General features: G+C 33.6%; 4 protein-coding genes across 4 annotated transcripts; 3 read left to right on the top strand and 1 right to left on the bottom strand.

The window, feature by feature from the left end:
* The first annotated feature begins 1,216 nt into the window (after nucleotides 1–1,216).
* On the top strand, nucleotides 1,217–6,948 carry LOC112460001 (F-box/LRR-repeat protein 4-like). The gene is made up of 5 exons (XM_025024403.1): nucleotides 1,217–1,245; nucleotides 1,334–1,682; nucleotides 1,765–2,095; nucleotides 2,263–2,416; nucleotides 6,862–6,948. Exons 2-5 carry the CDS (start codon nucleotides 1,373–1,375, stop codon nucleotides 6,865–6,867), a joined length of 801 nt encoding a protein of 266 aa, XP_024880171.1. The 5' UTR covers nucleotides 1,217–1,245; nucleotides 1,334–1,372; the 3' UTR covers nucleotides 6,868–6,948.
* Nucleotides 6,949–7,477: 529 nt separating this feature from the next.
* On the top strand, nucleotides 7,478–9,177 carry LOC112459990. The gene is made up of 3 exons (XM_025024392.1): nucleotides 7,478–7,883; nucleotides 7,968–8,145; nucleotides 9,154–9,177. Exons 1-3 carry the CDS (start codon nucleotides 7,627–7,629, stop codon nucleotides 9,175–9,177), a joined length of 459 nt encoding a protein of 152 aa, XP_024880160.1. The 5' UTR covers nucleotides 7,478–7,626.
* A 640-nt stretch (nucleotides 9,178–9,817) lies between these two features.
* Nucleotides 9,818–26,749, bottom strand: LOC112460009. The gene is made up of 19 exons (XM_025024415.1): nucleotides 26,660–26,749; nucleotides 17,649–17,801; nucleotides 17,097–17,335; nucleotides 16,779–16,888; nucleotides 16,591–16,696; nucleotides 16,089–16,318; nucleotides 15,547–15,931; nucleotides 15,029–15,470; nucleotides 13,801–14,009; nucleotides 13,485–13,733; nucleotides 12,584–13,190; nucleotides 11,841–11,970; nucleotides 11,638–11,731; nucleotides 11,413–11,533; nucleotides 11,277–11,332; nucleotides 10,579–10,777; nucleotides 10,268–10,415; nucleotides 9,983–10,085; nucleotides 9,818–9,900 (listed from the first exon to the last, which is right to left on the bottom strand). Exons 2-19 carry the CDS (start codon nucleotides 17,722–17,724, stop codon nucleotides 9,847–9,849), a joined length of 3,558 nt encoding a protein of 1,185 aa, XP_024880183.1. The 5' UTR covers nucleotides 17,725–17,801; nucleotides 26,660–26,749; the 3' UTR covers nucleotides 9,818–9,846.
* Nucleotides 19,950–24,497, top strand: LOC112460007 (F-actin-capping protein subunit alpha). The gene is made up of 3 exons (XM_025024414.1): nucleotides 19,950–20,239; nucleotides 21,082–21,331; nucleotides 21,412–24,497. The coding sequence occupies exons 1-3, from the start codon at nucleotides 20,039–20,041 to the stop codon at nucleotides 21,828–21,830; spliced, it is 870 nt and encodes a 289-aa protein (XP_024880182.1). The 5' UTR covers nucleotides 19,950–20,038; the 3' UTR covers nucleotides 21,831–24,497.
* Nucleotides 26,750–26,754: the final 5 nt, after the last annotated feature.

The raw sequence follows: 26,754 nt of genomic DNA, 5'->3' as shown, positions 1-26,754 counted from the left end.
AGAGGATAAGGTTGACTTCATCAATCAATTTGTAAAGAAAAGATTTGTTACCATGAACCACTGGAATCTTAGCGTATTCTATACTGCCCCTGACATAATAGGGCCACCCAAATTTCAAAACTATGGAGAACTGTTTTATCCATCATGTTCTTTTGAAGGAAAATATGTCGAAGTATGTGTATTTCCTGATATTATCTGTTATTGTCCTCTATACATGGTAATCGCTATCTTTTGTGCTACAAGATTACCTATTATTTAATACATTTTAACCTTTTAATACAGAGAATTGATGGTATCAACATTTCAATATCTCCATGGCAAATATCTCCATGGCAAAACAAAGATTTCATTATTAATGTTGTTAATTTACATACATGGTCGAAAACGACGAGCTATATTGGTATGTAATACTTGAATTGATAAATATAAGATTTTGTTAGAAAAGATACGCTTTTGTTGAGAAGAGAGTATAATTATATTTTCTATTTTACAGATATTGAGTTTCACGAAGCTGTATATCCAGTCAGAGTCTGTATTTACGAAATATATAATCCTGGAAGCATAATTCAAATTTGTGCTCAAGATTCTGATAACAAGGAATGGATTCAGTTGTGGAATGAATCGTCTCAGATTGTGCCGTCGAAATCAAGATTATTTTCTCCACCCTTATCGCATCCGTGCTACTTTAAAACCAAAATGCTCAGACTAGTATTTAAGAAGAGTTCACCTGAATATTACACAAAGATAGATGCTGTAATGCTTATGGGTACATCAGAATTGATCATTTCTAGAAATTCTAACGAGAGTTTAACTAATCTGTTAAAAAGAATTAACTGCATGTACTCTCCACACCATGATGATGTTCATAATTTAACAGCAGATTTGAAAAGTGCACACTTGGATATAGTTCATCTGCAACAGAATTTTCCTGATCATTGCATTATTTGTAAAAGGTATAATAATCGTTGATGTGTTAAGTATAATATTCAATATTTTTTTTTATTTTTTTAATAAAAATTAATTTGTTCTGATGTTATTTGTAGTAATATAAAAAGGATTACTTATAAGAGAAATTTGAAGCACAAAAAGGTATCTCAAGAGGTAATCCCTGGTTATGTGCAACCTCTTGGACAGAAATACTCGCGTCGTATTTTATTAAAAAGTTATTCAAATTATGCCAAGCGTATGAAACTCTCTTCGGATGAACCCAAGGAGCTATCACGTTGCAGTTTGTCTGAGCTTCCTGTAAAGTATTATAAGAAGTTTATTTTTCATAATAATATTTATTGCAATGTCATATCGTGTATTAAAGTTTTATATTTTACTTTTACAGGATGAAATATTACTAATAATATTGAAAAACTTGGATTTTATGACGTTATGCCGCATGAGTTATGTAGATAAGCGCTTCAATAATTTAATACGGGACCCTGAACTCTATACACGTTTAAACATGAAAATTAAGTTTCGCAAAAATATGCGCAATATATTTTGTTGGTTTACAGCTAGATGTAAACATTTGCGACAGTTAGATCTTACAGAAAGCGTATTTGGTGTTAAGGATTTCGTAAACTTTCTTGAGAATTGCGGCAGGAATTTAACGCACTTAAGATTAAGTGACTGCAAATCTGTTAACAGTTATGTTCTACTTAAAATTTCAGAGATATGCAAAAATTTAAAAGGTATTTACGTATACTGTATATGAAGATTGTCAAGATTACGAGTAAATTGCATATATTCAAAACATAGGTATTTTATTTTCAGAATTGGATCTAAGTGGTTGTGAACGTATAAATGACGAAGGATTTTCGTATCTTGAGAGGCTAAATGGTTTGGGAAATTTAAACCTTTGGAATACTTATATAAAAACTCAACGCCTTTGCAAAATACTGCGAAAAAATCCACGGATGCGTGAGTTACATTTGTTGTCTATGAACGGTTTCAACGGTTTAAACATAGACGCAATTGTAATAGAGTTAAGAAATTCGTGTCACAACTTGGAAGTAATATATTTACCGCATAGTTGTAATCTTACATCGCAGGGTTTGTACGCCCTCGCTGACTGTAAGAATTTACGAAAAGTGACATTTCCCCAGTAAGTATGTCTTTTAATTTTCTTGTAAAATACATGTTACCGTTATTTTTATCGAAATTTGTGTGTTTGCTCTTGCATCTCAAATATCTTGAAAAAGTTGCATTAATTTTCTCTTTGCGTTTTCTCTTTGTATTGTGATAATGATAATTGTATGATTTTTGTTGCAGCTTTACACGCCTAATCACTGATGATAGCTTGGACAGATTTCTTTCTTCCATTCAACGTCTGGAAGAAATTTGTTTGCGCTTTGTTGACCTTACTGATCGCAATTTGGAATTGCTAGCGCAGTGCAAAAATTTGAAAATGTTATATTTTTTAAAGGTGGATTATGAAGAACCTGATAAATATTCCGTCATTTTCGAACAATGTCTTAAACTGCAAGAATTTTACTTTCTATGGTGTAAGATTAGCGATGACTTAGTTAATGAATGGAAGGAAAGATATCCGCATGTGTCCGTCTATACGTATTATTAAGATCTCAAAATTTCGGGTACTTAGTTGCAACTCGTCCGTTCGCGTAAAGATACACGGGGCGGTCTCGCGCTGTGCTTGTACTTGGTGCGAGACACTACCGTGTCACTCCCAGTAAGCAAGAAACGTCAAGAAACGTCAAGAAACATTTCAACTACATTGCATTAATGTTAAAACGTTGCTGTAATGTAGTTAAAATGTTTCTTGGTGTTTCTTGCTTACTGGGCTTGATATTAAAAAATATTAAGACAATTTTGAACAAAATTTTATATATAAAAAAAACAAGGCTTAAAGGATTAAAAATCAATTAAAATATTAGGAGCGTAGAGCCATAACAAGATGTCCGTGTTAATAGTTATATATTATAGTTAAAATCTACAGACGTTTTAATCCTTTATGGGACCATCTTCAGTGTCTAATACATTTTTGGTAAATTCGATTGCAGAGTTACAATATTAACGTATAAGTTATGTTGTGAGTACGGCACTGTAAAGAATATAAAAATTTTAAGTCTATTTATAGTCAAACAAAGTAAAAATATATAAAGGTATAAAAATATATCAAGATTTTAAGTCTATTTAAAGTCAAACGAAGTAAGAACGTACATGTATGTATTTTTCTTATGCCGTGAGCCATAATAAACATTTATAGATAAAATATGTGACAAACTGTTCGACCACGAGAGCACGGTACAGCGCATATTATATAGACAGAAGGGAAATGGAAGGGGGAATGAAGAAAGGTGTGGATCTCCCCTATTACCAATTATTGCCGACGTGACGTTGCATGACATCGAGGAAAAGAGCGATTCAAAAGTTACCATTCCATGTGTACCTTTCTTTGGTAGATATGTGGACGATATTATCATGCCCGCTCTACCAGAATGTTTCGATCTTATCTTACATGTATTTAACTCGTTAAATGAGAGATTACAGTTTACGATGGAAATTGGAGAGGGTGATAAGCTTAACTTCCTCGATGTCACACCGTAATGTTAAGGGACGATTTACTGTTAAGGGAATTTACCGACAAATGTATTAGACACTGAAGATGGTCCCATAAAGAACTGAAACGTCTGTAGATTTTAACTATAATATATAACTACTAACACGGACATTTTGTTATGGCTCTACGCTCCTAATATTTTAATTGAAAATTTTACATATAATTAAAAGTTTAATTCTTCTTTTTGATTCAGAGCATTGATCTGTCGACTTCTATTCGATCACCTTCTAATATAATCTAAATGCTCATGTAACATTTACCTCACACATTGCTATCATCTATCGCAATTCATCTATCTTAATCTTGGTAAACATTGTCGAATGGCATTCAAACCGGACAGAACAATCTATAAAAATTTAAATTTAATAATCAATATGTATTTATTTAACTTTAATAAAAGATAAATTATGTACATGAATTACCTTCAGCGTCCCAATTTGTCTGTTTCGATTATTCTTAATCGGCAATAATACATATTTGCACTCATCACCAAGCGCGTATTATTTTATATTGCATGAAAGTTGCATAACTAGAAGGAAAAAGTAGAAACCTAGTTATCAAATATTATATCTCAAAAAAGAAATCTTATAAAAATATGAAATTAAAGATTATATTTATCGCATTCAAAGGGAAAACATAAAATATAAATATAATATTGATTTTTATATAATTCCAATAAAACTGTGAAATTTTGAAATAAAATAGGTCGTTATACTCACCCGACCTTGTCGCACTCTTTAACTTCCCTTTCCTCGAGTAATGGCTCGCTAAGAACAGTAAAAATGATGTTTGGACTTATCGTTTCGGCCAACATGTCGCGCAAACTATCTCTTTGTACGGGATGTGTCACTTATCCAAAATTCTAAAATTACTAAACTGTTGTACTTATTTATGCTGCACGATTTCTAAGTAATATACATTTTTTCTCGTTTATTATAATTTATATCATATTTGAAAACGCGACTTTTTATTGGCGGTCAAGAGAATATTTGCTTCTTACATACATATAACAAAGAGATATATTTTTCTTATAATTGTAGATTATTTCTTGAACCCCTGTTTATATTTTTTTTACATTGCATTTAATATTCTGCAAAAGAAAATATTTTGAAGAAACAAAAAATACGTATCTCCTTATTTTATGTATAGGTATTTCATATAAAAAACAGTTTCAACTGATTTAAAAAGTATACGAGGTCATTCCTCGTCCGATTAACATGGAATTGCCCATGTATAATCGAGGACCAAACGGTTGTCCGGTTAAGTTTTGGAGATACTATTTATATTTAATATCTAGCTATTATGTCAGCAATTACCAATTTCTTTAACATTTCAATATATTTGACATCTCGTTTGTCTGCTTTTATAATAAATCGCTGCGTAAGCCCCGTGCATTATATTATAGTGCTCATCCACTTCCAAATGGGATGCGTTCCAAAACTCAACCGGACAACTTTTTAGTCGACTGTAGGTATATGTACATCCATAATAGACGTACGATTTGTTAATAGGAAAGTTAAAAAAGTAATTTTAGTGACAAATTAATGTTCCTAAAAATAGACATCTTATACATTATTTCCTATAGAACAAAACTTATTTTGTACTCCCAAAAATTGTCTAAAACTTAATTATTTGAAATTATCTAATATTTAGAGGTGCTAATAAAACTTAAATATTAAAACATTTTAGAAACATTAGGTATATGTACAAAATTGAAAGAAATTAAAAATGGCTGCGTTCAGCAGAGAAAGCTGCTTTGCAACTGTTGTAAAATTCGTGAATTTGATTGGTGTATTATACTTTTAGTTCGGTATACTCCGGTAGAAATTAAAAAAATCATACATCAATCAGATTCCTATGCAACAGTTACAAAGCAGCTTTCTCTGCTGAACGCAGCCAGTAACTATAGTAAACGGACTACAAGCGGATTATCTTGCAAGCACAATAAAACTGAATAAAACAGTTTTTACTTTTTCGATCGTTATATTGAGTTTTAATATTTACTACAAATATAAAATAATAATATAAAATAATAACTGTTTTTAATTGGCTGGGAAGATATTTTTAATACGTTTTTTGTCCTTATTGAAATACATTATAAAAAAGATAACGAAACGGTATCTTTTATATAATAACTTTTTCAATAAAATAAAAAGATATCCTTCACACACCTTTTTGCTTTGTCAAAAAGATAACTTAAGAAAGACATCTCTTTTTCGTTATCTTTTAATGTTATGTGCTGTCTGTGTAGTTTTCGCGATAGACGTTATATGTAGGTACCTATATCCGTAATTTGCTTACGTCCTTTTATAGAAGATATCCCATCCTCTAGCTAGTCTTTTCTTCGCTTTTCTGTAATTTACCTGAATTCTCAGATTTGGACGTAAAGCTTAATGCTGCAGCACTGATATACTGCTTCCGATAGGTTGAAAATCTATTGCCTGTGTTATTCCCTGTTCCTATTGGCTGTGTTTTTCATCGTGCAACCAGCTTATTAACACTTTTCAGATCTATATATGTGTTGCAGTTAGGGAGTTAGCAGTCTAGTTGTATAGTATATGATATAGATGTAGATCCAAATAGAAGTAGCGTTCGCTGTTGTGCGTTTACTAACCGCATGTTCCAACATTTCTTCTCTTTCATGATTTTTTCATTTTACACGGAAAAGAACATATCTGCGTTGCTGATAACAGTAAGTAGTATAAAAATCGATAGAAATTAGTTTTTTTATTAACTTTTCGATTCAGTTCCGAGTTCAATTTCCGGTAATTCTCATTATTCACTGGATATATTTGTTCGACTCATTATTAGATTGCTATAATATGCGTATCAAACAATGAAATAAAAGATACATTAAATACTCTTATAGCTATTGTGTATAGACCTCAGTCACTTAGAAATTAAGTGTAAGTGTGGCGAATGTGAACAACGTAAATTTTGCAAATTTTTTGTTTTTTTTTTGTGCTCGAGCACGTGGTTCCACGTGGTGGTAGAAGCAGAACACAGAGTTCGCGACATTTCAGTCTCATAAAAAAAAATTTTTTTTATATTAACAAAATTAAAAAAAAACTGTTATTTTCTTTAAAATAATTAATTACTCAATAATGATATACAACACACACATGCAGACTATGTAATAATGTCAGTACTAGCAATGTAAATAAAAGCAAGATAAACTTAGATTATGTAATCTTTACGCTATAATTATAAATATATGTTATTATAATGCATTTTAGAATATTCTAAAAAAGAAAGAATTATTATCCTCCATATTTTTTGTCTTCTTTTAGAGATAAAATATGACAACCCACAATCAATTTATATATTGCGAGAGTTGTAGTCGATATCCCTATGTCGGCAGAGTATCCGTAGGAGAAGAGGATAGGGTTGACTTCATCTATCAATTTGTGAAGAAAAGATTTCTTACTTCCGCGAACAGCCGGAATGTTAGCATATTCCGTACTGCCCCTGACATAATTGGGCCACCCAAATTTCAAAATTACGGACAACTATTTCATTTACCAATCTTTTTTGGAGGTTGCTTGGTATGTGTATTTTCTTGTACTATTTCTGTTATAGTCCTGTAATCGCTATATATGTTACAAGATTTTCTACTATTTGACAATTTTGATTTTCTAATATAGAGGAAGGATGATGCCGATATTTCAATATCTCAGTGGCAAAACAAAGATTCCATAAGAACCATTACTGATCTTATTGCAATCAATTTATGTCAAACGACGAGCGAAAATAAATATATTGGTATGTAATACCTGAATTGATAAATATAAAATATTGTTAGAAAAGATACGCTTTTGTTGAGAAGAGAGCATAATTATATTTTCTATTTTGAAGATATTGAGTTTCATGAAGCTGTATATCCAATCAGAGTCTGTATTTACGAATTATATAATCCAGGAAGCGTAATTCAAATTTGCGCTCAAGATTCTAATAATCAGTGGATTCAGTTGTGGGATGGATCGTCTCAGATTGTACCCCCGAAATCAAGATTATTTTCTCCACCCTTATCGCATCCGTGCTACTTTAAAACCAAAATGCTCAGACTATTTTTTAAAGACAATTCACCTGTCTCTTACACACAGCTAGATGCTGTGATGTTTATCGGAACATCAGAATTGATCTTTTCTAGAAATCCTAACGAGAATTTAACTAATCTGTTAAAAAGAATAAACAGCATGTACTCTCCTCACCATGACGATGTTCATAATTTAACAGCAGATTTGAAAAGTGCACACTTGGATATAGTTCATCTGCAAAGAAATTTACCTGAATATTGTGTTATTTCTAACAGGTATTACTATCGTACATCAGGGAATATTTAAATCCTTTTTTTCTGTTAATAATGAAAATCAATTTGTTTCAATGACATTTGTAGCAAAATAAACAAGATTACTTATAAAAGTAATTTGAAGCGCAAAAGGGCATCTCAAGAATTAAATAATCATTCCAATTGTGTAAACAGTATGAAACTCTCTTCGGACGAATCCAAAGAGTTATCACCTTGCAGTTTATCGGCGCATGTTGCAAGTAGTTGCAGCTTATCGGCGCTTCCTGTAAAATATTATAACAAATCTATTTTTTTATAATAATATTTATTGTAATGTTATTTCGTGTATTAAAGTTTTATATTTTATTTTTGTAAGATGAAGTACTACTAATAATATTAAAAAATTTAGATCTGACAACGTTATGCAGCATGAGTCATGTAGATGAACGCTTCAAAAATTTAACACAGGACCCTGAACTCTATACACGTTTGAATATGCGATGTGTAACTGACAAAATTACAAGCATTGAATTTCATGGCTTGACAGCTATATTTAAATATTTACGACAGTTAGATCTTACAGCAAGCAACTTTGATGTTACGGATTTTATAAACTTTCTTCATAATTGCGGCAGGCGTTTAACGCACTTAAGATTAAATGACTGCAAATCTGTTAATAGTCGTGCTCTACTTGAAATTTCAGAGATATGCAAAAATTTAAAAGGTATGCATGTATGTATATATATGTATATTGTATATGTAGATTGTCATGATTACGGGTAAATTGCATATATTCAAACATATTTTATTTTTAGAATTGGATCTATGTCGTTGTTATCGCGTAAACAACAAAGGATTTTCATATCTCGAGAGGCTAAATGGTTTGGAACATTTAGACCTTTGTGGTACATTTATAAAAACTAAACATCTTTGCAAAATACTGCAAAAAAATCAAGAGATGCGTGAATTACACTTGGTACATACGAGCGGTTTAAACATAAACGCAGTTGTAATAGAGTTAAGAAATTCGTGTCACAACTTGGAAGTAATAAGTTTATTAAGAGGTCTTACATCGCAGGGTTTAAACGCTCTCGCTGACTGTAAGAATTTACGAAAAGTGACATTTGGCCTTTACAAGTATGTCTTTTAATTTTCTTTTAAAATACATTTACCGTATTTTTTTCCAAATTTGTATATGTTTGCTTCTCTTGCATCGCAAGTATCTTGAAAAAGTTGCATTAATTTCCTCTTTGCGATTAAAGTATTGTGATAATTATATAATTTTTTGTTACAGATCAAAGAAAACCCTAATCACTGATAGCTTGAACAGATTACTTTCTTCCTGTGAACGTCTGGAAGAACTTTTTTTTTTATGTGGTGTCCTTACTGATCGCAATTTGGAATTGCTAGCGCAGTGCAAAAATTTAAAAAAGTTATATCTTGCAAATGTGGTTTATGGTAGACCTGATAAATTTTCCATCATTTTCGAACAATGTCCTAAACTGCAAGAGTTTTATCTCGACATAATGTGTAAAATTAACGATGGCTTATTTCATGATTGGAAAAAAAGATATCCACATGTGACGGTCTATACGTGTTATTGAGATGAATTTGGAATTGACAACACGATGCTTTTAAAATCTTGGATTAATGTGCATACTTTTTTACATTGTGCCAGTTAGTCGAGAAATAAAATAATATTTTGGTGTTATTGAGCTCTCTAAATCTCGGGTACTCGCAATTTGTCCGTTCGCGTGAAGGTATCAAGTGACACGGCGCTCGCGCTGCGCGTGTACTTGGCGCGAGACACTACAGTGTCACTTGATATTAGAAAATATATAGATAATTTTGAATAAAATTTTATATATAATTAGTATAGCATTCAAAGCATATTGATCTGCCGACTTCAATTCGATCATCTTCATATATAATCTAAATGCTCATGTAACATTTGTCTCCCACATTGCTATTATCTACCGCAATTGATCTATTTTGATCTTGGTAAACATTGTCGAATGGCATTCAAACCGGACACAGCAATCTACGATAAATTTAAATTTAATAATCAATACAAATTTTTTTTAATTTTAATGAAAAGATAAATTATTTAATATTTGTATTACCTTCAGCGTTCCAATTTGTCTGTTTCGATTATCCTTAATCGGCAATAATACATGTTTACATTCATCACCAAGCGCGTATTTTTTTATATTGAAAATTGCATAACTAGAAGGACAAAGTAAAAAGCCAGTTATCAAATATTATATCTCAAAAAAAAATCTTATAAAATCATTAAATTAAAGATTATTTATCGTATTCAAAGGAAAAATACGAATTAGTAATATTGATTTTTATATAATTGCTATAACGTTGTAAAAATTTAAAATAAAATAAGTCGTTATACTCACCCGACCTCCTCGCACTCTTTAACTTCTCTTTCCTCGGGTAATGGTTCGCTAAGAACAGTAAAATTGATGTTTGGACTTATAGTTTCAGCCAACATGGCGCGCAAATTATCTCTTTGTAGGGGATGTGTCACTTCATTAATCCAAAATTCTAAAATAACGAAACTATTTTGTACTTATTTATGCTGCACGATTTCTAAATAATATACAATTTTTCTCGTTTATTATAATTTACATCATATTTAAAAACGTGTCTTTTTATTAGCGGTCAAGAAAATATTTGCTGTTTACATACATATAAAAAAGAAATATACTTTTCTTATAATTGTAGATCATTTCTTGACCGCCCGTTTTTGATTTCTCCACAGAGACAGTCTCCATATCTTCGCCGCGATTCCCGAGGAAAGAATATTCTACGTAAAGCAAATGTATCTCATCATCCTGCATAACGCAACTCTCGTCCAAAAGCTGCATGCTCACTATTTCTATAATTATTGCATCCTTTTCGTGGCGCTGAAAAAGACGTGTACGAATCAGAACTGCATTAAATTACTTTATGAACAATATCACGTACATTATAAAGTTTCTTTTAGTAAAAATTATAATTAATATTTTTAGATATACTTCTCCATCTCAGAAACGTGCTGGTGTACAATGGGCTAACTCATATATATTATTAAGACGCTGCTGATCGTAAAGTACGACGGTTTAATGTAATAACAATATATTTTTCCATAAATTTATGAATAATCTCCCTTTAACAAAAATTCCATTAACTTATTTTTTACATTTTAATTTTTTGCATTAAACAATAAAATCGGAAATTTGTATATTTAATCGGATGTTAAAAATATTAAAGTTTGAAGCTTAATTTGTTGTAACCATTTAGCTTTCGTCGTTAAGTAGACAATATAAAATATATTCGGTATAGCATTATCACGGGAAATTTATGTTTGTAATCCAGCACTCTTCGTGGAGGATCTTAAGTATAACTAATGGAGCAATCTCGTACGCAAGTAAAGATGTCATTTCGGTAATCCTGCGCTTCCACGTTTAACGAATTAGCTCCTGCAAGTGTTTTTGGACGACTAAATTCAGTACCGAGCTATTCAATCAACATATATAAATGCAGACGTATAATTAATTACTAAGTGTACTGGCAAAAGCAGTCAGCAGACTCTTCTGCTTGTATCTCTCCCAATTTCTGTCCGAAAGAACCTCGTTCATGTCGCAGATTGTGTTGCTTGATCCTTCGGACAACGAAATGCCCTGAACATGTCCGCAATCTCGATAATTTCCAGATAAAACTAGAGCTTTCGCTATTTCTCATACAATCGCGAGAGTTTTCCGTAACATTGCTAAATGTATCTTACATTCGCGATTAATGTCCTGAACTCCGCCATGCTCGACGAATCCCTCAAATCGTTATTTTCCTTTTTCTCGTTATTATTCGCTTCGGAATCTGGACTGATTAAAATTATTTATAAAATTTTTTTTAAGTTGCAAAATTAGGTTCTGCAAGCAGTTTAGATAGCGTGAGAAAGCACGACATTATAGTGTGAGGAAGAAATCTTACCTTCTTGCTGTAATCGTTCTATCGTCTTTAGATATTTTACTCGTCTTGTTGGTAGGCGAAAATGATTCTTCATTATTCGAGTTAACGTAATAATTGTCGTCATCCGAGTTTTCAGTCTCGTATTGAAAATCTGTGGTTTTGACAACGTAACGTTGATTAAGAGTTCTTTCAATAGGTGCAATCAATACGTCTTAATTAGTGAATTAAATTGGACGTAGAGAATATTCATACGATTGATTATATAAAATAACACACACGATCCCAATCGATTTAATCATGTACAAAAAAATACAATCTGATAAATCTCAATCAAATTCTAATCAAGTATTTTAATTACGATCATATAATCCCTCGTGATAAAATTTCTCATATTTTCTCAGAAATTTTTTAAGAATTTCTCATATTTTGGATTTATGAAAAATTCTGAAAAAATATGTCAACTCTTTCGCAGATACTTTCAGAAATAATTGGATAAAAGTTTTTGCAATATTTCATTATCCATGTATGAAAATTTCTGATAAATTGCACGGATTTTTTCATATTTATTCAGATTTCTACAAAGATATGTTAGCGGAAAAAATCTGAAATATATGATTATATTTTGTCTGAGTTTTTCCGAAAAATATTCCAATTCGTATAAAAAATTTGAGAAAATCTTAAAATTCTGAGAAAGTTTTAAAACTTTTATAAAAATTCTGATTAATAATATGAAAAATTCTGAGACATTTTTCCAGGGATGTTACTTGAATCTAATGGCGGTTGGATATCTTGATCCGTTGAATCTTCGGACACCGAATTATCCCTTTGTTCCTGATCCTTGAACGACACCACGTCAACGACGTGTCTCGTGGGGCGTCGAGGAAGTGGTTTCTGAGGTATATCTTCTTCCTCCTTTTTTACTGACGGCGTATAAAGAGTATCTTTTAACGAGCTTATGCCGCATTGTTTTTTAAAATCTTCGACCATGTCGACGTTGCAGCTCAACCGGACCCACAACGACAGTTGGCCGAAATTGACGCCGAAGAAGGAAGAAATGACACTGTTCACAGGAACGATATAATGCAACTTGTTCTGCGGATAATCTAAGATGTCCTTGATGGAGACCTTTGCTCGGGCGAGCGTGTAACTGGTACCGTCTTGGCGAACAATGTTCACTCGGAATATGAGATACTCCGACAGCACGTTCTTGAAGAAGGAGAAGAGATCCGTTATGCGATACACGGAGGATGAGTTGAAGATCAAATTGGGGCACTTCATTCTCGGTGTGTAAGCTGTCTTCTCGCCCCAAATGTCCCAGCTTACGTAAATGTGAAGACTACATATATCTTCTTCGTCCGGTATTTTCGCGACCTAATGATCTCAAGTACAACAAAATCATGTTCTTCACTTGAAAAAATAAATGGGAGATTGTACTATTATATATTTCAATATATATAATCGATGAAAAATAATCTGGTTTTTAATTTCTTCGTGGAGATATCGAAACATAATTTGTTTCATAGGAAAGAGCAGTTAACGTCAGATAATTAATAAATATCCACATAAATTGAAATTTTAGAATAGGAAATAAAATAATTAACTATATAAGAGTTTATTATTTTATTTTGTATACATGTATATGCGAAATGTATGCAATATACTAACCGATGTAGAAAGTTGCAATCGCGAAATGTGAATCTCAATGAGACCTTGCCTGTCAGTAATCAATAAAGGAAAGGACTCTGTTGAGCACACCGGTAACTTCTCGCTGTCGGTCAAACATTTGATTCTGCAAGGCAACTTAAGCTTCTCTTGCACAAAGAGTGGATCTTTCGTTTTGCGCAAGTGACACATTAAATTACACCTGGGATAACGCGGCGATTTTAATCTTTTCAGCTTTATCATCTTTTCTGCCTAAATAAAAATCATTGGCGTTACGCTACAGTTTAATGTCTCATGAGAAATTATGATAGTTGCTTACGCAGAAATCTTTACTAATGTCTCGATAAGATGATTTTCTGTACTTCTCGTGAGTCACAGGAAAGGAAGTAGCATCGAATGTGTCTTTCATCGAGATACCGTCATCTCTCGTTAAAATGGTTGCAGATTTCTTTTTGCATGTAAAATCGCAATTCTTGGAGAAACTGGCGGTTGATTGGAGGGAACAGTTCATACAACAATAATCGGATTCTAAATTCGCATAACAATTTATTAAAAACAAAATTATTACGGGTATAATCGCTCGTTTTCGTACTTTTGCCGATGCATTTATTCGTGTTTGTAAAAAGATGTCAGATCGCCGTTATATGATTATCATTACCGAGATCATTCGTTGTTCCTGCACTAAAATCACGTTGCTTAATATCGCGAGTAGTTATTGTAGGAAAATCGTTGTTGTTGTTGTTGATATCAATTAACGAATCCCCGATCGCAGATGCTTGATGACTCGGAGATAGTTTTTCATCGACATCAGTAAACAATAAAAGTTCTTGCAAAACGTCGAATAAAACCAGAAACATTTGACCTAGTGTTATATTCGAATTCTTCAAATATGCAAGTCTTTTCTGTGAATTCTTCTGTACAGAGTTTGACGCATCACGTTGAGATATTTCCCGATCGCTGTAATAGATACTAGTGATGATATTGTGACACTCTAAATCTTTTAATTTTTAATAGTGTTGAAAGATATATAAGACAAAATAAGATTGAGTACAAAATCGTGGTAGAATATCACATGTACATATACAAAAAGTTGTTACAACCATATGCTTATTTAAATAAATAGAATATATAAAATATATATACATATATATATATATATATATATATATATATTATATATATATGTCTTATAATATCGAGAAATTCGTAGATTTTTGAACACACAAGGTTTTTCATTATGCACAAGTTATTGATTTAATCTGCGACACAAGGAATACAAAATATAAAATACTAATTACAATCATTGAATTAAGGGAATATGTAAAAAGTCCCTGATTAAAAAACAAACATATGCTCACAATATACGCACACATACATATGTACACAAGAGCATTGACACAATATTTAATCAATTTTCTTACTAGACATTTGTACTGTATAAGAATATAAATGCTATATAAAATATATAGCATTATAATAATGCTTTATAAAATATATATTTATTGTTAATACCGAACGGTAGAATCTTTGTCAACAATTAGAATCACCGAACAGTAGCTTCTCGAGAGGTACGACTTGCCTGTGCCTCTGAGCTACGTCCAAAATGCCTGCGTATTCTTCTTTCGGCGTGATCCTCGACGCATCCAGAGGAGTGTTAATTTGTGCCTGATCCAATAGCTTTAGTATTTTTTCTCGGGATAAAACACTCGTGCCGTTTGCTTCCTGATTCGTCTTCCATTCCTTCAATGGTGACTGCAATCTCGCCTTGTCTTCATTATTCGAAATTATCATTGTACCCTGCTCCCTTGTGCTAGTAATGACAATGGTCTGTACTGATTTATCCGCCGATTGCCAATCTTCTCGAGTGTTGCCAACAGTTTTCTCTAACTGCACAATTTTATCGTACATTTCGCAACATTTTCTGCATTGTTCCGTGTATGATGGTACTATTATTGTAGAATCGCGCTTTTTAACTTGCGTATGTAAAAACTGAAAATATTACAAAACTGAGAATTAGTCCAGCGTTAAACAATTTCTAAAATATATACAACAAATATGTACTAACCGCTAGTTGTACCGTCAAGGTATCAATGTTAGTCTGCAATTCTTGTAGTTTCGCGAGCAATCGCTCATTAGTAGCCTTTAATGCCACAATGTTAGTTTGCTCGTTGTTGAATGCAGTCTTCAAGGTCTGTTGCTCTTGAGCGTCGTCGCAAAGCTTTTTTTTCAATTCCATATTCTCCAATTCGACTTGTCCGTATTTCGAGGTGAGCGAAATAAGTTCGTTATTATGTTGTTGCAATATTTTAATTTCATTCGTAAGATCTCGTATCTGCTCGTCCTTTTCGCGTAACGTGAACTGTGAATTCTTTGCCTTCAACATCTGGTCGTCAATCTCGGCTATGCGCGTTCTCTCTGAGGAAAGAACGGCTGCGATTTCCTGACTGTTTCTAATAAAATAATACATTTTTAAATTAGAAACACACTATATTGAATAATTCTTATAATAACTAAATTATAAATATATATTAAACAATTTATATCTATAAAAATAAAATGTTATATATGTATATAAAGATCAGAAATCTTGACCAATAATAAGTATACCTCGTCGTTTGTTCGAGGGTCGTCTTCAAGTCATTAATTTCGGTGGTCAGTGTGGCGTTTTTCTCCTGAGTCGTCATTAATTTATCGTTCAGCTGCTTCATTTGTCGCCACACTCGTATATATTCTACATTTTCCGCCACCTTCTCCTTTTGATTATTGGTCAAATGTGCCAGCTCTTTTTCCAGTTCCATTATACGACACGCCATATCTTTCTTCTGCGCCTCCAGTTTCTGCGAACAAAAGTTGAACGCTAAGTAGAGATTATGGCTAATATTAGTAACGAACAAGCCTGCATATTTGTGAAGTTGTGTGATCGCCCACTCGTGATATAAAATCGTGCAAAGGAGCTTATGCAATAATATTTTACATCATCCTGCAAACTTTATTTTGCTCCGTCACACACGAAATATAACATCGATTGTGCTGTGCGAATGAAATGGATAGGATACAATATAGAGTTGAACGTGTGCAAATATCTGAAATTTATTCGAGCTGATTTTACCTCGATTTTAACGAGGTAATTTCGCATGTCGTTATCATCGTCCCCTGCCCCGACGATGCACTGACAGGACGGTGCTCTCACGCGGTTATTCTCGCTTCGACACGTCCTAAAGGGAGCCGATTCAGTATTTCAATGCGCCGCGACGTAATGAGTCATAGTGCATACGTGTAGCACACATATATACTTACACAAGCCCGGAAGACGATGGTCTAACGAGATTACGGCTGCGCGACGACGACCTGCCGCTCATCGTGTGACTCAACAATTGATTTCTCATCACGGCGATTTTCTCCTTCAGCTGAAACGTTTAACAATATTTAACAATATCTCGGAATATCTATTTTAAAATTAAATTTATGATCACATAATCTTCTGCATGCATTAATAATATCTACGTTAGAAATAATACGATGAAATATAAAAAAACGTCGTTCTTCCGAATTCAAGATCCTGCGTTATCATATCGTGATACGAGGAAGAAAGAATCGCTGTTACTCGAGATCTACCTTGATATTTTCAAGCTCCAGGGCGGCCGTTCTATTTCTATCGTCGGCAATATCTAATGCTACTCCACACGATCTTGGATTACTAGCCAGCCTAATCAGCTTCGTCCCGAGCCGCTTGATCTTATCCTCCTGGCAGTTGGACAATTTCTTCAGATTGCTCGCCTCCTCGAGTAAACGCAGATACTTGTCTTCCAGCTGATAGCGATCAAGCTTACAAACGAGATGACGTTCCCTAGGGTCTGCCGATATTTAAAATGTTATTCACACATGCATTTTTGCACATCATTGCACGCGAAAGTAAATAGGAAATTTGTGCAATAATGTTAATTGTTTATCGATTTCAATTTTCTAGAATATCATGCTAGGAGAAATTTATATGTTTTTGCGTTTGAAGCATAGAAAATGTAGCTGCAAATTATAGAGGAGCGTCTAATAGTTGGCCGTAAATTAATAAATAATAAATTAATTTAATTAATTAATTATTAATTAATTTAGTTAATTTATTAAATATCCAACTGCAGCTACAGCAGATACAAATGAATGGATACAAACCTATGGCACTGACGATTGTGTCCACGCAGGAGCCTTCTCTTACGGGCAAAATGTCACGATTTGGATCGTCTGCCATTTTCAATCGAAATTCCGACGTCTTAGACCTGACGAAGAGTAGTCTCTAAAACCTTCGAGACGATTAGCACGCGAACGCTGAAAATTCGACACGTAATTAACGCTATTTGTTCGCGAGCTGCGACAAACGAATCAAAGGGATATAATTATGGCAAGAGACAGCGCGAAACAAATAGAAGAGCGATCCTTTTATTAGATGATCCGCCATTGCCTCTTAATTACGCGATCCGCGTTACATTTATAAAAGTAATATCCTTCAAGCTGCTTTCGCCGGGACAACGATTATTCCAATTATCTCCAATCATTTGCACGAGAGTAATTAAACATATCTGTCGATTTTGTTCCATTACTGATTTACGGACGAGAGAGTTCGAGTGATCGACAACGCACCGCGATTCCACGCTAATTTCGGTTCATAATAAACGATTTGTCAGCGATATCAAAAAAATGTTGTCGTTGTCAAAAAAAATCACGTGCCGTTGATATTCTCTTTCGTGCGAAAAGATTTTGACGGGAATATACCAGGTGGCGTTCGCATAAGTTACATGCAAATCGCAGAAATAAATGGTAATTATAGAAACCCTACGTCTTGCAGTTATTGTGTGTTATTTTTTCTTATTTTTTTTCATTATTATTGTGCGTGCCAATTTTTCTCAAACCTCACTTTTTTATTAAAAAAAAAAGCAAAAATGATCCTTTTAATTATTTTTTAATACTTCTCATTGTTTTTCTTGTATGTATATTGTAAGAATGATATACCTACCTCAAAAAGCAAAGTTTTCCAGAAAAATGAGTTTGAATGTTTTAAATCATAAAAATTTTGTAATATTATTTTTAAATTTAATTTTTCGTGTAATAAATTGATTGTACAGGAATAAGAGTATCTATAGCATATATATCGGCTCTTCGTTCAGTGTATTAAATTGTTATCATTCCTTTGCAAGCAACTCAAAAATCGCAGTTTTTGAGTTGTGTCGTTATTGCAGCAATTATTTTTAGAAATGACGTTACATTATTTTTATTATGTTACTCCGTTTCCTGCATCTACAAATGACAAGATAATGAGCGATTCTTATGAGAAGAACTATACCGGGCGTAACGCGAGTGACAATAATTTATATATCGCCGGTTATCGCTCCCGCTGCCAGATTTAAGATTAAACGTTGCGCACTATCTGCGACGGAACTGCGTATGTTTCGCCCCGTCTCCGCGTACGAGGAACTTTTCCAAAGCTGTGATTCATCCTCGCTCGATATGAATCATCTCCGCACACGGAGCTTCGAAAGTAGCGGAGAAGATACAAAAAAAATAACAGAAGAATAAGGATTTAGCTTTACGATAGGGGAGAAAGTTAGGAAAGAACGCGCAGCTTATTCCGAGGGAAGGGGAGGATTATACCTAGGAAAAAATTTCATACATATTAGAATATGTCTATATATTTTTTTTTTCTTTCTCTTGTACAATCTCTGTTTATATATGTAAGAAAAATAAAAAGAAGAATAATTGAAAAATAATTAGAAAAATAACTTGGATTTTTTACAAAAAATCAAAGTTGCAATTAGATATTAGACAATATTCTACATATGTAATTATATACAATCGTATTTCATATTATACGATTATTTTACATAAATATATATATGTGTGTGTGTGTGTGTGTATGTACAGGCAATTTTTCTCATTTTTCAAAATCTCACTTTTTTGTAAAAAAAAAAAAAAACCAATGGAGTTTTAAATTTAGCCTTCTAATTTAGCCTTTTAAATTAAATTCTCAGTCTTAAATTTAATTGATTTTTTAGCGTAACGCCGTTCAAAAACCATCTATTAATCTCGGCGGGACACTTTTCGAAAAAGCATAGCGTCATTTCCATGAGGAAACGCGAACGAGCGGACGGACGTCGACGTCGCAAACGTCAAACGAAGAAAGAGTATATTACATATATCGAAACGTATGACAGAAAAAATCGAATTTGCGGAAACTGCTGTGAGAAAAAAAAAGAGGGGAAAAATGAAGAAGGGAAGCCATTGCACAGATACGCGCGCTACGGCAATTTGGTCGACTCGTGCCACCCGGTACATCGGCATCTTCGCGAGCGGCGCGGCGCCACGAGGTGCGGTGTCAAAATCCGGAGAGACCAAGCATAACCTAACCTGACCCCGTCCGTGACCACCGCACCGTACCCTCGCTTTTGACATCGGCGGCGGCGGCGGCGGAGGAAGCGGCGGTGGCGGTGGCGAGTGGCGACTGGCGACGGCGGAGTGGCGGAGTGCGCGACCGTGCGCTCAGCGCTGTGCGTGCCAGTGGCAAAGGTAAGATGGCGGCGGACGGAGATGCGGTGATTCCGGACCAGGAAAAAGTGCGAATAGTCTCGGATTTTATATTGCACTCGCCGCCGGGCGAGTTCAACGAGGTGTTCAACGACGTGAGAGTCCTGCTGAACAACGACAATCTGTTGAAGGAGGGCGCGTCCGGCGCTTTCGCTCAGTACAACAAGGACCAGCTCACGCCTGTTAAGGTACAAACATCATCATCATTATCCGTCATCGTCGTGCTCGTCGTCGTCACCACAGGCGGCCGCCGACGGTGCCGCCGATACCGTTTCCCCGCGCGGGGCTTCCTTGAATTCCTTTTCTCGCCCGGACTCGCAGTGAACGCACCTCGCGGTCCTTGGCGCCCTTTCACGCGTTCGCCCCCTTTTCATTTTCAATTGTGTGTGTATCGATTCCGAGGGCCCGCGAGGTGCGATCACGGTGACCTTACACGCTCTATCTCTGAGCCGGCTCACGTTATCGGACCCTCTCCCCTCTCTGAGAATCCGGGTGACGTCCCCGGCGTTCTCGCACCGGCTCGAGAATGCCCGACACCCTCGCGGCAGGTTATAGCAATTTTGCCCTAGCTGGAAACCGCGTGCTTGCACCGCTGTCTATTTCCTAATAATGAGCGAAGACCGTCTCCTCTCGTTTCTATTTTACGGTGGAACGCTACCTTGATCATCTGTTTATTTTGGAAACTGTTATCATTCAGTCGAAGTTAGGCATTGCTTATGCTAGGATGCCATTCGCAGTGTCTTTTTTTACCTCGTACTGCGAATAACTTATTTTACACTAGAGAAAATTTTAGATTTATGTATCTGTATTATGATATCTGTCTCTTCTTCTATCTAGTTGTGATAAATGTGTGCAAAATTATAGATCCTAGTATAATATATTAAGTAGCATAAGAAACCATAGGAAATTTTGCATATTAGCTAATTAGCAGAGAAAAGATAGGTGTGTAAGATAAACAATTAAAAGTAAAGTAATTAAAGTAAGTACTAAAGTAACAATTAAAACCCTGTCCTTTTCGCTTCATCGGCAGATAGAGGGAAGTGAGCACCCAGCGCTTATAACGGAACACAATGACTTGGGTTCTCAGAGGTTTTACGACGGACGGAGTAAGCAAAGTTTTAAATATGATCATCTGAGGAAGGAGGCGCAAGACTATGAACCTTATGAGCCAGATCCCATAGCGGAGCCCTGGAGGTCAGCCCTTCAAGAAGAGATAACGAATTATACTCAAAGTCATTACAGACATGGCGCTTGCTCAGTTTTTGGAAAATCCTTTGGAGGTAATTGTTTACGATCGATCGATTGTGTTAAAATAAATCGGAGGACATATCGAGTAACAATTGATTTTTCTGTCGTGTAGGACACGTAACGTTAACGGCGTGCATAGAGGATCATCAGTTTCAACCTAAAAACTTCTGGAACGGGCGCTGGCGTTCAGTGTGGACCGTCAGTTTCACCCCGAATTTGGGTAACGCCGAAATGAGGGGTAGCCTCAAAGTACAAGTACATTATTACGAGGACGGGAATGTACAATTGGTCAGTAGCAAGGACGTGAAGGAGAGCCTGCCGATCTCGAACGAGAAGCAAACGGCGAAGGATTTGATACGGTTTGTCGAAGAATCCGAAAACGATTATCAAACGGCAATTTCTGAGAACTATCAAACGATGTCGGACACCACCTTTAAGGCGCTGCGAAGGCAATTGCCGGTAATGCGAACAAAAATCGACTGGAACAAAATCGTGTCGTACAGTATTGGCAAAGAGCTTAAAAGTCAATAGAAATAGATTTTTTTATATTAAAAGAAATAATTAACAAAAAAAGCGCATTTTGCTGCATGAGTGAAGTCTGGAGGTGTGATGTGCATGGGAGCAAATTATAACATTATTAAATAACGTTTGATCAGAGATATTCGACTCATGCATGCCACTCAAGATTCTTCTCGACTCCGTACTGTATGTTGTTACAAAAAGCAATAAAATAAGGAGGTTAACACTTTTGGCGTTGTCAATTGTCTCAAAAAAATTAATTGTGAAAACATAACTTCTCCAAATAATTCTAAATAAGTTTGTCATAAAGTAACGTAATGTATGGCTTGATTATTTCTACAAACGTGCTAATTATTGTAAAATTGAGAATCAACATCCGACAGTGGAACTTTTGTACAATCATGCTATTTCTTCACTTTAATTTTTTTTCAACCATTTTCCTTAAAACTATATCCGTGATATTCGCATTGTGCAGCATAGTGCAAGATATAATCTTTAACTTTGAATGGACTTGAAAATGATAATAACTATCAAAGTAAAAGATCTATTCACTATTTATAAAAAAAAGGCCCGGTTTTTCATTCTCTGGTTAATTTGTAGTTTAGGCTTAACCTAAAGTTTAAAATAAAAATTGCGTTTTTCAATTCATGGTTGATCATTAAACTAATAGTTTTGTAGTGCTAACTTTTACTATCAGAAAACTTTACTGGTTAACTTCTGGTTTTACTAGAAGATCTTAACCGATCTTATAGCTTTTTTATGCTGAGGTAAACAGAATTTGAGTTTTGTGCATATTATTAACAATATTAACCCTTCGTGGTCACACTATCTACAGTGCCATATAACCTATAAAAAGACCCTTAATGGTCTATAAAGGTTGACGGCACGTTAAATATCCCAAAGAAAAAAACTACTGTTTCAATGGCCACACCGGGGTCAAAACGACCCCAGCGACTTTAATCGGCTGCCGTATTTACAATTTTCATTATTTTGACTTGAGAAAATTACTGAACCTTCTTTAAATGTTGTAAAATCTGTCGCAATATTAATTTTGTTAATGAATTTAATATTAAATATTGAAAAAAATCGTAAAAATTAAGCTTGGAGTTAGTATAATTTTTCTTTGAAAAATTTTTGGAGTCATGCTGACCCCATAGTGACCACAAAGGGTTAATCAACATGGATTTCAACAATTTTGATGTAAACGTTTATAGCAGTAATGAAGAACTTATAAGAGACCTAAAATATTTCGGTGTAAATCGAATTATTTTGATGAATTAGATGATCTCGATTTCTTTTCTAAATTTCAACTATCAAAGCCGACAGTCGAAGGACAGAACAATGTATATAAATTAATATTAATATTTTCTTGTTAATCGCAGTAGCTAGTTTGAGAACTGATATTTCAAGATAAATCCATTGTTATACGTTATAATTATATTTGTTATTATATGTTATAATTCTAATTGTTATTATATATTATAATTGTACTTGTTAACATTATAATTCTCTACAGCAAAAGAATATAATACCTCCGTTATCCATTACTTGCATTTTCGTGGCCAAACTTGCATTTTTTCTTGCTCGCATAGGCTGCGTTCGCTTTGGAAAGCATTACTCTATCTTCTTTCAATATGTAATGAGCAATAAAGATAGACTGACGCTTCAGCACAAAAGCACCCAAAGCAAACGCAGCCATAATAACTATCATTAGCTTATGTGTAACAAATCCTCTGTAATTATTTATGATATTCAATTTATATTCTTTTGTATCGTCTCGATTTCTGCTTTCACAGTTATATAATAGCACTAAAACTTAACTAAAACTTTTATTTTCAACATTATTCTTGATTTATTGTATTTATCTATAGTAAATGTTGCATGAACTATAGATACCTACTATTACATGAACTATAGTTTTGTTTGATTTGTAATACCAACATCAGAAATTTTTTGATGGGCAAAGTTTACCGAAAGTTGATTAACCGATGACAAACAATACATTGAAAAACGCAATATAACAGCTCACCTGAAAGTTAATCTTCAAGTAAAAGCAACCTGACTAGATAAAACCTTCAAATGAAAAACCGGGCCAATGGTAATGGGGATCCTTGTTCTTATGTTAAGTGATTGAACTGAAGTTGAATTCAATGTATTGAATAGCTTGAGATTGTGAGACATAAATAGCGAAAAATAAATTTAAACTATAATCATGTAGTTGTGAAGTAATGAGCAGATAGAGGCAGTTTTTCACAATTGACAAAATTTATAAATCCTTACGAACTTTATCAAAAATATAGTAACATCAGTGATGTCTCATAATTATTTATACAATTTATATAATATATAATTATATTTTACTTATATAACGCTTTTTTTCTCTGGAGGAAATTGTATCTTGTATATTATTATAATATATAAATGAAATTAATACACGATATATTATTCACTGAGGTTATTATCTTATTGATAATCTTGTCATTACAACTACATCAATCTGCTCTAGCACAATTTATCTGTCACTCGATGGTTCACCCTGACTCAAAGCAAAATAATTTTAATTATTTTATTATAGACATATTTCTATCTGAAATATTAAAGACTATGATATGTTGTTTACGTTTTATTGATATAAATTGTATAATTGTGGAACGTGAATAGAACCTGTAAAAAAAAAAACGAAAAATACTACATGATGAAAAAAAAGCATTTTTTTACGGATGTGATGATGTGCGAATAAAGTAGCGAAATTGATAGTTCATGTCAGGTATAAGAAAGACCTTTAGACTGACTCTCATTTTGAAAGGAAGACAAATCTGTAACGCTTAAGTCCTTAGATCACTTAAAGCGACTCGATGACACATCTCGTGCATTTAAAAATTCGGTTTGAATGATATATACGTACATATATCATTTTTATCCGAATTTTATTATATATATATATATATATATATATATATATATATATATATATATATACATATTCTCTGATTATGTTACTTATCGATACAACATGCTGGGGCCATGGGTGATATCAAACGCATAATATATCAAATGTAATACGAAGACATTGGATGTGTCTATCCATGATTTGTCAGCCCGGTACCGAACACCGTTAAGTGTTCATTACCGCATTCAATACATGAAGTACGAGAAAACGAGGAAACATAAACTCTTAACAGATATTGGTGGGCAAGGCCTACTATTTTTATCCAACTTTACATTTCATAAAGGTATAAGTCTATATACATTTTTTGTTAAAATGTATTGTTTTATAATAAGTATGTCTATTATATAATGGATACGTTGCAAAGTTTAATGAACTACCGAATAAAATAAATGTTAATCATTGCGCAACTTGGTTTCCAAATTGAATCGCATTATAGTATAGCCATCGCAAAAAGGATCCGTTTGAGTTCGAAAGCAGAAATGGGAAAAAAAAATCTCTTGGTGCTATTCACCTTACTACACATTACACAGCCAGACATTGTACGCGGAAAACGGAAACTAACAAAGTACATAATATATTGTACATTGTAGAACGTAGCCTATAGCCTGCTGGAGCCTTAATCTATTCACTTTACGTTGGGGAATTTGGGGGTGGGTATATATGGAAATTGGGTCTCGGGGAATATATACGAAGTACGTATGGATAAAAGTACGTCAAATTACCTGTTAGAACGCGAGGCGCGATAACGAAGTTACTCATGTAAATACAATCGCACATATGCTACTTGGAGTCGTTGTTTGTATTACGTATGTAAATTACAAAATGGAGCGTTTTTTGAGGTGTTTCGAATCTTGTCAAAAAATTCTACACGACATAGTTGCCTACGATATTGAGAAAAAAAAAACAACTAGATATTACCTACAATCGAGTGTATCGTAACATAACAAAACGCATGTCCGTATGTAAAAATTTAAACACAAAATACATTTATCAGTTAAATTATGTATTATTGAATGTTATGATTGATTAAATAAAGTGATATGACACTTTATACATGTGCTCTCGAGTCTAAAAATAATTTTTTTTTTTTAGTGGAAATGTATTTTGCATGTAAATTAATTTGGCCATGTATATGCGGATGTACATATTTTCTCGATGAAAAATTAACGGTGTAATATTAGCTTTAGTCTTACATAAAACAAGCAAAGGGTTTACTTAATTATTATAATAGCTACCATTTATATTGTTTATACATATAACATAAATGATTATCATTTTCCTTTTTTTTTTTAGTAAGTTTGTATACAAAGTTCCTGTCAGTATATCAGATTCGTACAGAACACCAAGCTAAAACTAAATTAATGAAATATGTGTATGAAAATGTACATATTTATTAAGATTTAGAGATTTATAAATGTATACTTTACTTATATAACTTTTTCTGTATATCAAGTAAAAGATATGCACATACTATTAGAAGAAAAAAGATACGAATGTCTTCATATTTTAAACTGTCACTACAAATGTGTCACGATGACTAAAATCTAACAGACAATCTCTATATTGTGGCAAATTGATTGTAGTATGTACATACGTAACAATCAATTTCAACATTCTTTTATTGCATATATATATATATATATATATATATATATATATATATATATATCTTCACATACAACCGCCATATCGAGTCATAATTAAACAAGTTTAATTGATGAAGCTGCGTTTCTTTGATACATGGTTTTGTTTGAGAGATATGTGGTTGTTGTTATTATCGCACATAGATTGTTTTTGTAGGTCTACTCACGTAAACAAACGTACTACTGCGAGACGCGTCGGCGTACGATACGAACGTCGCAATCTAAGGAACTTCAACAGAAATACGTACCTCGGTCAAATCGCAATTATTATACTTGGTGAGAGATGCAAAAGGTAAGTATCCTCGGGCACATGATCACACGAGAAGGCGTTGCGAGGCTGCCT

The sequence above is a fragment of the Temnothorax curvispinosus genome, unplaced genomic scaffold (genome assembly GCF_003070985.1).
Source record: "Temnothorax curvispinosus isolate PA1 unplaced genomic scaffold, ASM307098v1 QBEX01010285.1, whole genome shotgun sequence".
Taxonomy (NCBI): domain Eukaryota; kingdom Metazoa; phylum Arthropoda; class Insecta; order Hymenoptera; family Formicidae; genus Temnothorax; species Temnothorax curvispinosus.
This window is presented reverse-complemented; position numbering and strand designations above follow the sequence as displayed.

What these genes read in the sequence shown, in the direction of transcription:
- LOC112460001 (XM_025024403.1), top strand. Translation starts at nt 1,373, where the DNA reads ATGACGTTATGCCGCATGAGTTATGTAGATAAGCGCTTCAATAATTTA. An exon ending in GATATGCAAAAATTTAAAAG is followed by an intron (nt 1,683 to 1,764) that starts GTATTTACGTAT and finishes TTTTATTTTCAG; the next exon opens with AATTGGATCTAAGTGGTTGT. An exon ending in CGAAAAGTGACATTTCCCCA is followed by an intron (nt 2,096 to 2,262) that starts GTAAGTATGTCT and finishes TTTTTGTTGCAG; the next exon opens with CTTTACACGCCTAATCACTG.
- LOC112459990 (XM_025024392.1), top strand. Translation starts at nt 7,627, where the DNA reads ATGCTCAGACTATTTTTTAAAGACAATTCACCTGTCTCTTACACACAG. An exon ending in TATTGTGTTATTTCTAACAG is followed by an intron (nt 7,884 to 7,967) that starts GTATTACTATCG and finishes TGACATTTGTAG; the next exon opens with CAAAATAAACAAGATTACTT. An exon ending in GCAGCTTATCGGCGCTTCCT is followed by an intron (nt 8,146 to 9,153) that starts GTAAAATATTAT and finishes TTTTTGTTACAG; the next exon opens with ATCAAAGAAAACCCTAATCA.
- LOC112460009 (XM_025024415.1), bottom strand. Translation starts at nt 17,724, where the DNA reads ATGGCAGACGATCCAAATCGTGACATTTTGCCCGTAAGAGAAGGCTCC. An exon ending in CCATCGTCTTCCGGGCTTGT is followed by an intron (nt 16,697 to 16,778) that starts GTAAGTATATAT and finishes GGCTCCCTTTAG; the next exon opens with GACGTGTCGAAGCGAGAATA. An exon ending in TCAGGACATTAATCGCGAAT is followed by an intron (nt 11,534 to 11,637) that starts GTAAGATACATT and finishes GGACATGTTCAG; the next exon opens with GGCATTTCGTTGTCCGAAGG.
- LOC112460007 (XM_025024414.1), top strand. Translation starts at nt 20,039, where the DNA reads ATGGCGGCGGACGGAGATGCGGTGATTCCGGACCAGGAAAAAGTGCGA. An exon ending in ACCAGCTCACGCCTGTTAAG is followed by an intron (nt 20,240 to 21,081) that starts GTACAAACATCA and finishes CTTCATCGGCAG; the next exon opens with ATAGAGGGAAGTGAGCACCC. An exon ending in TTTTGGAAAATCCTTTGGAG is followed by an intron (nt 21,332 to 21,411) that starts GTAATTGTTTAC and finishes TCTGTCGTGTAG; the next exon opens with GACACGTAACGTTAACGGCG.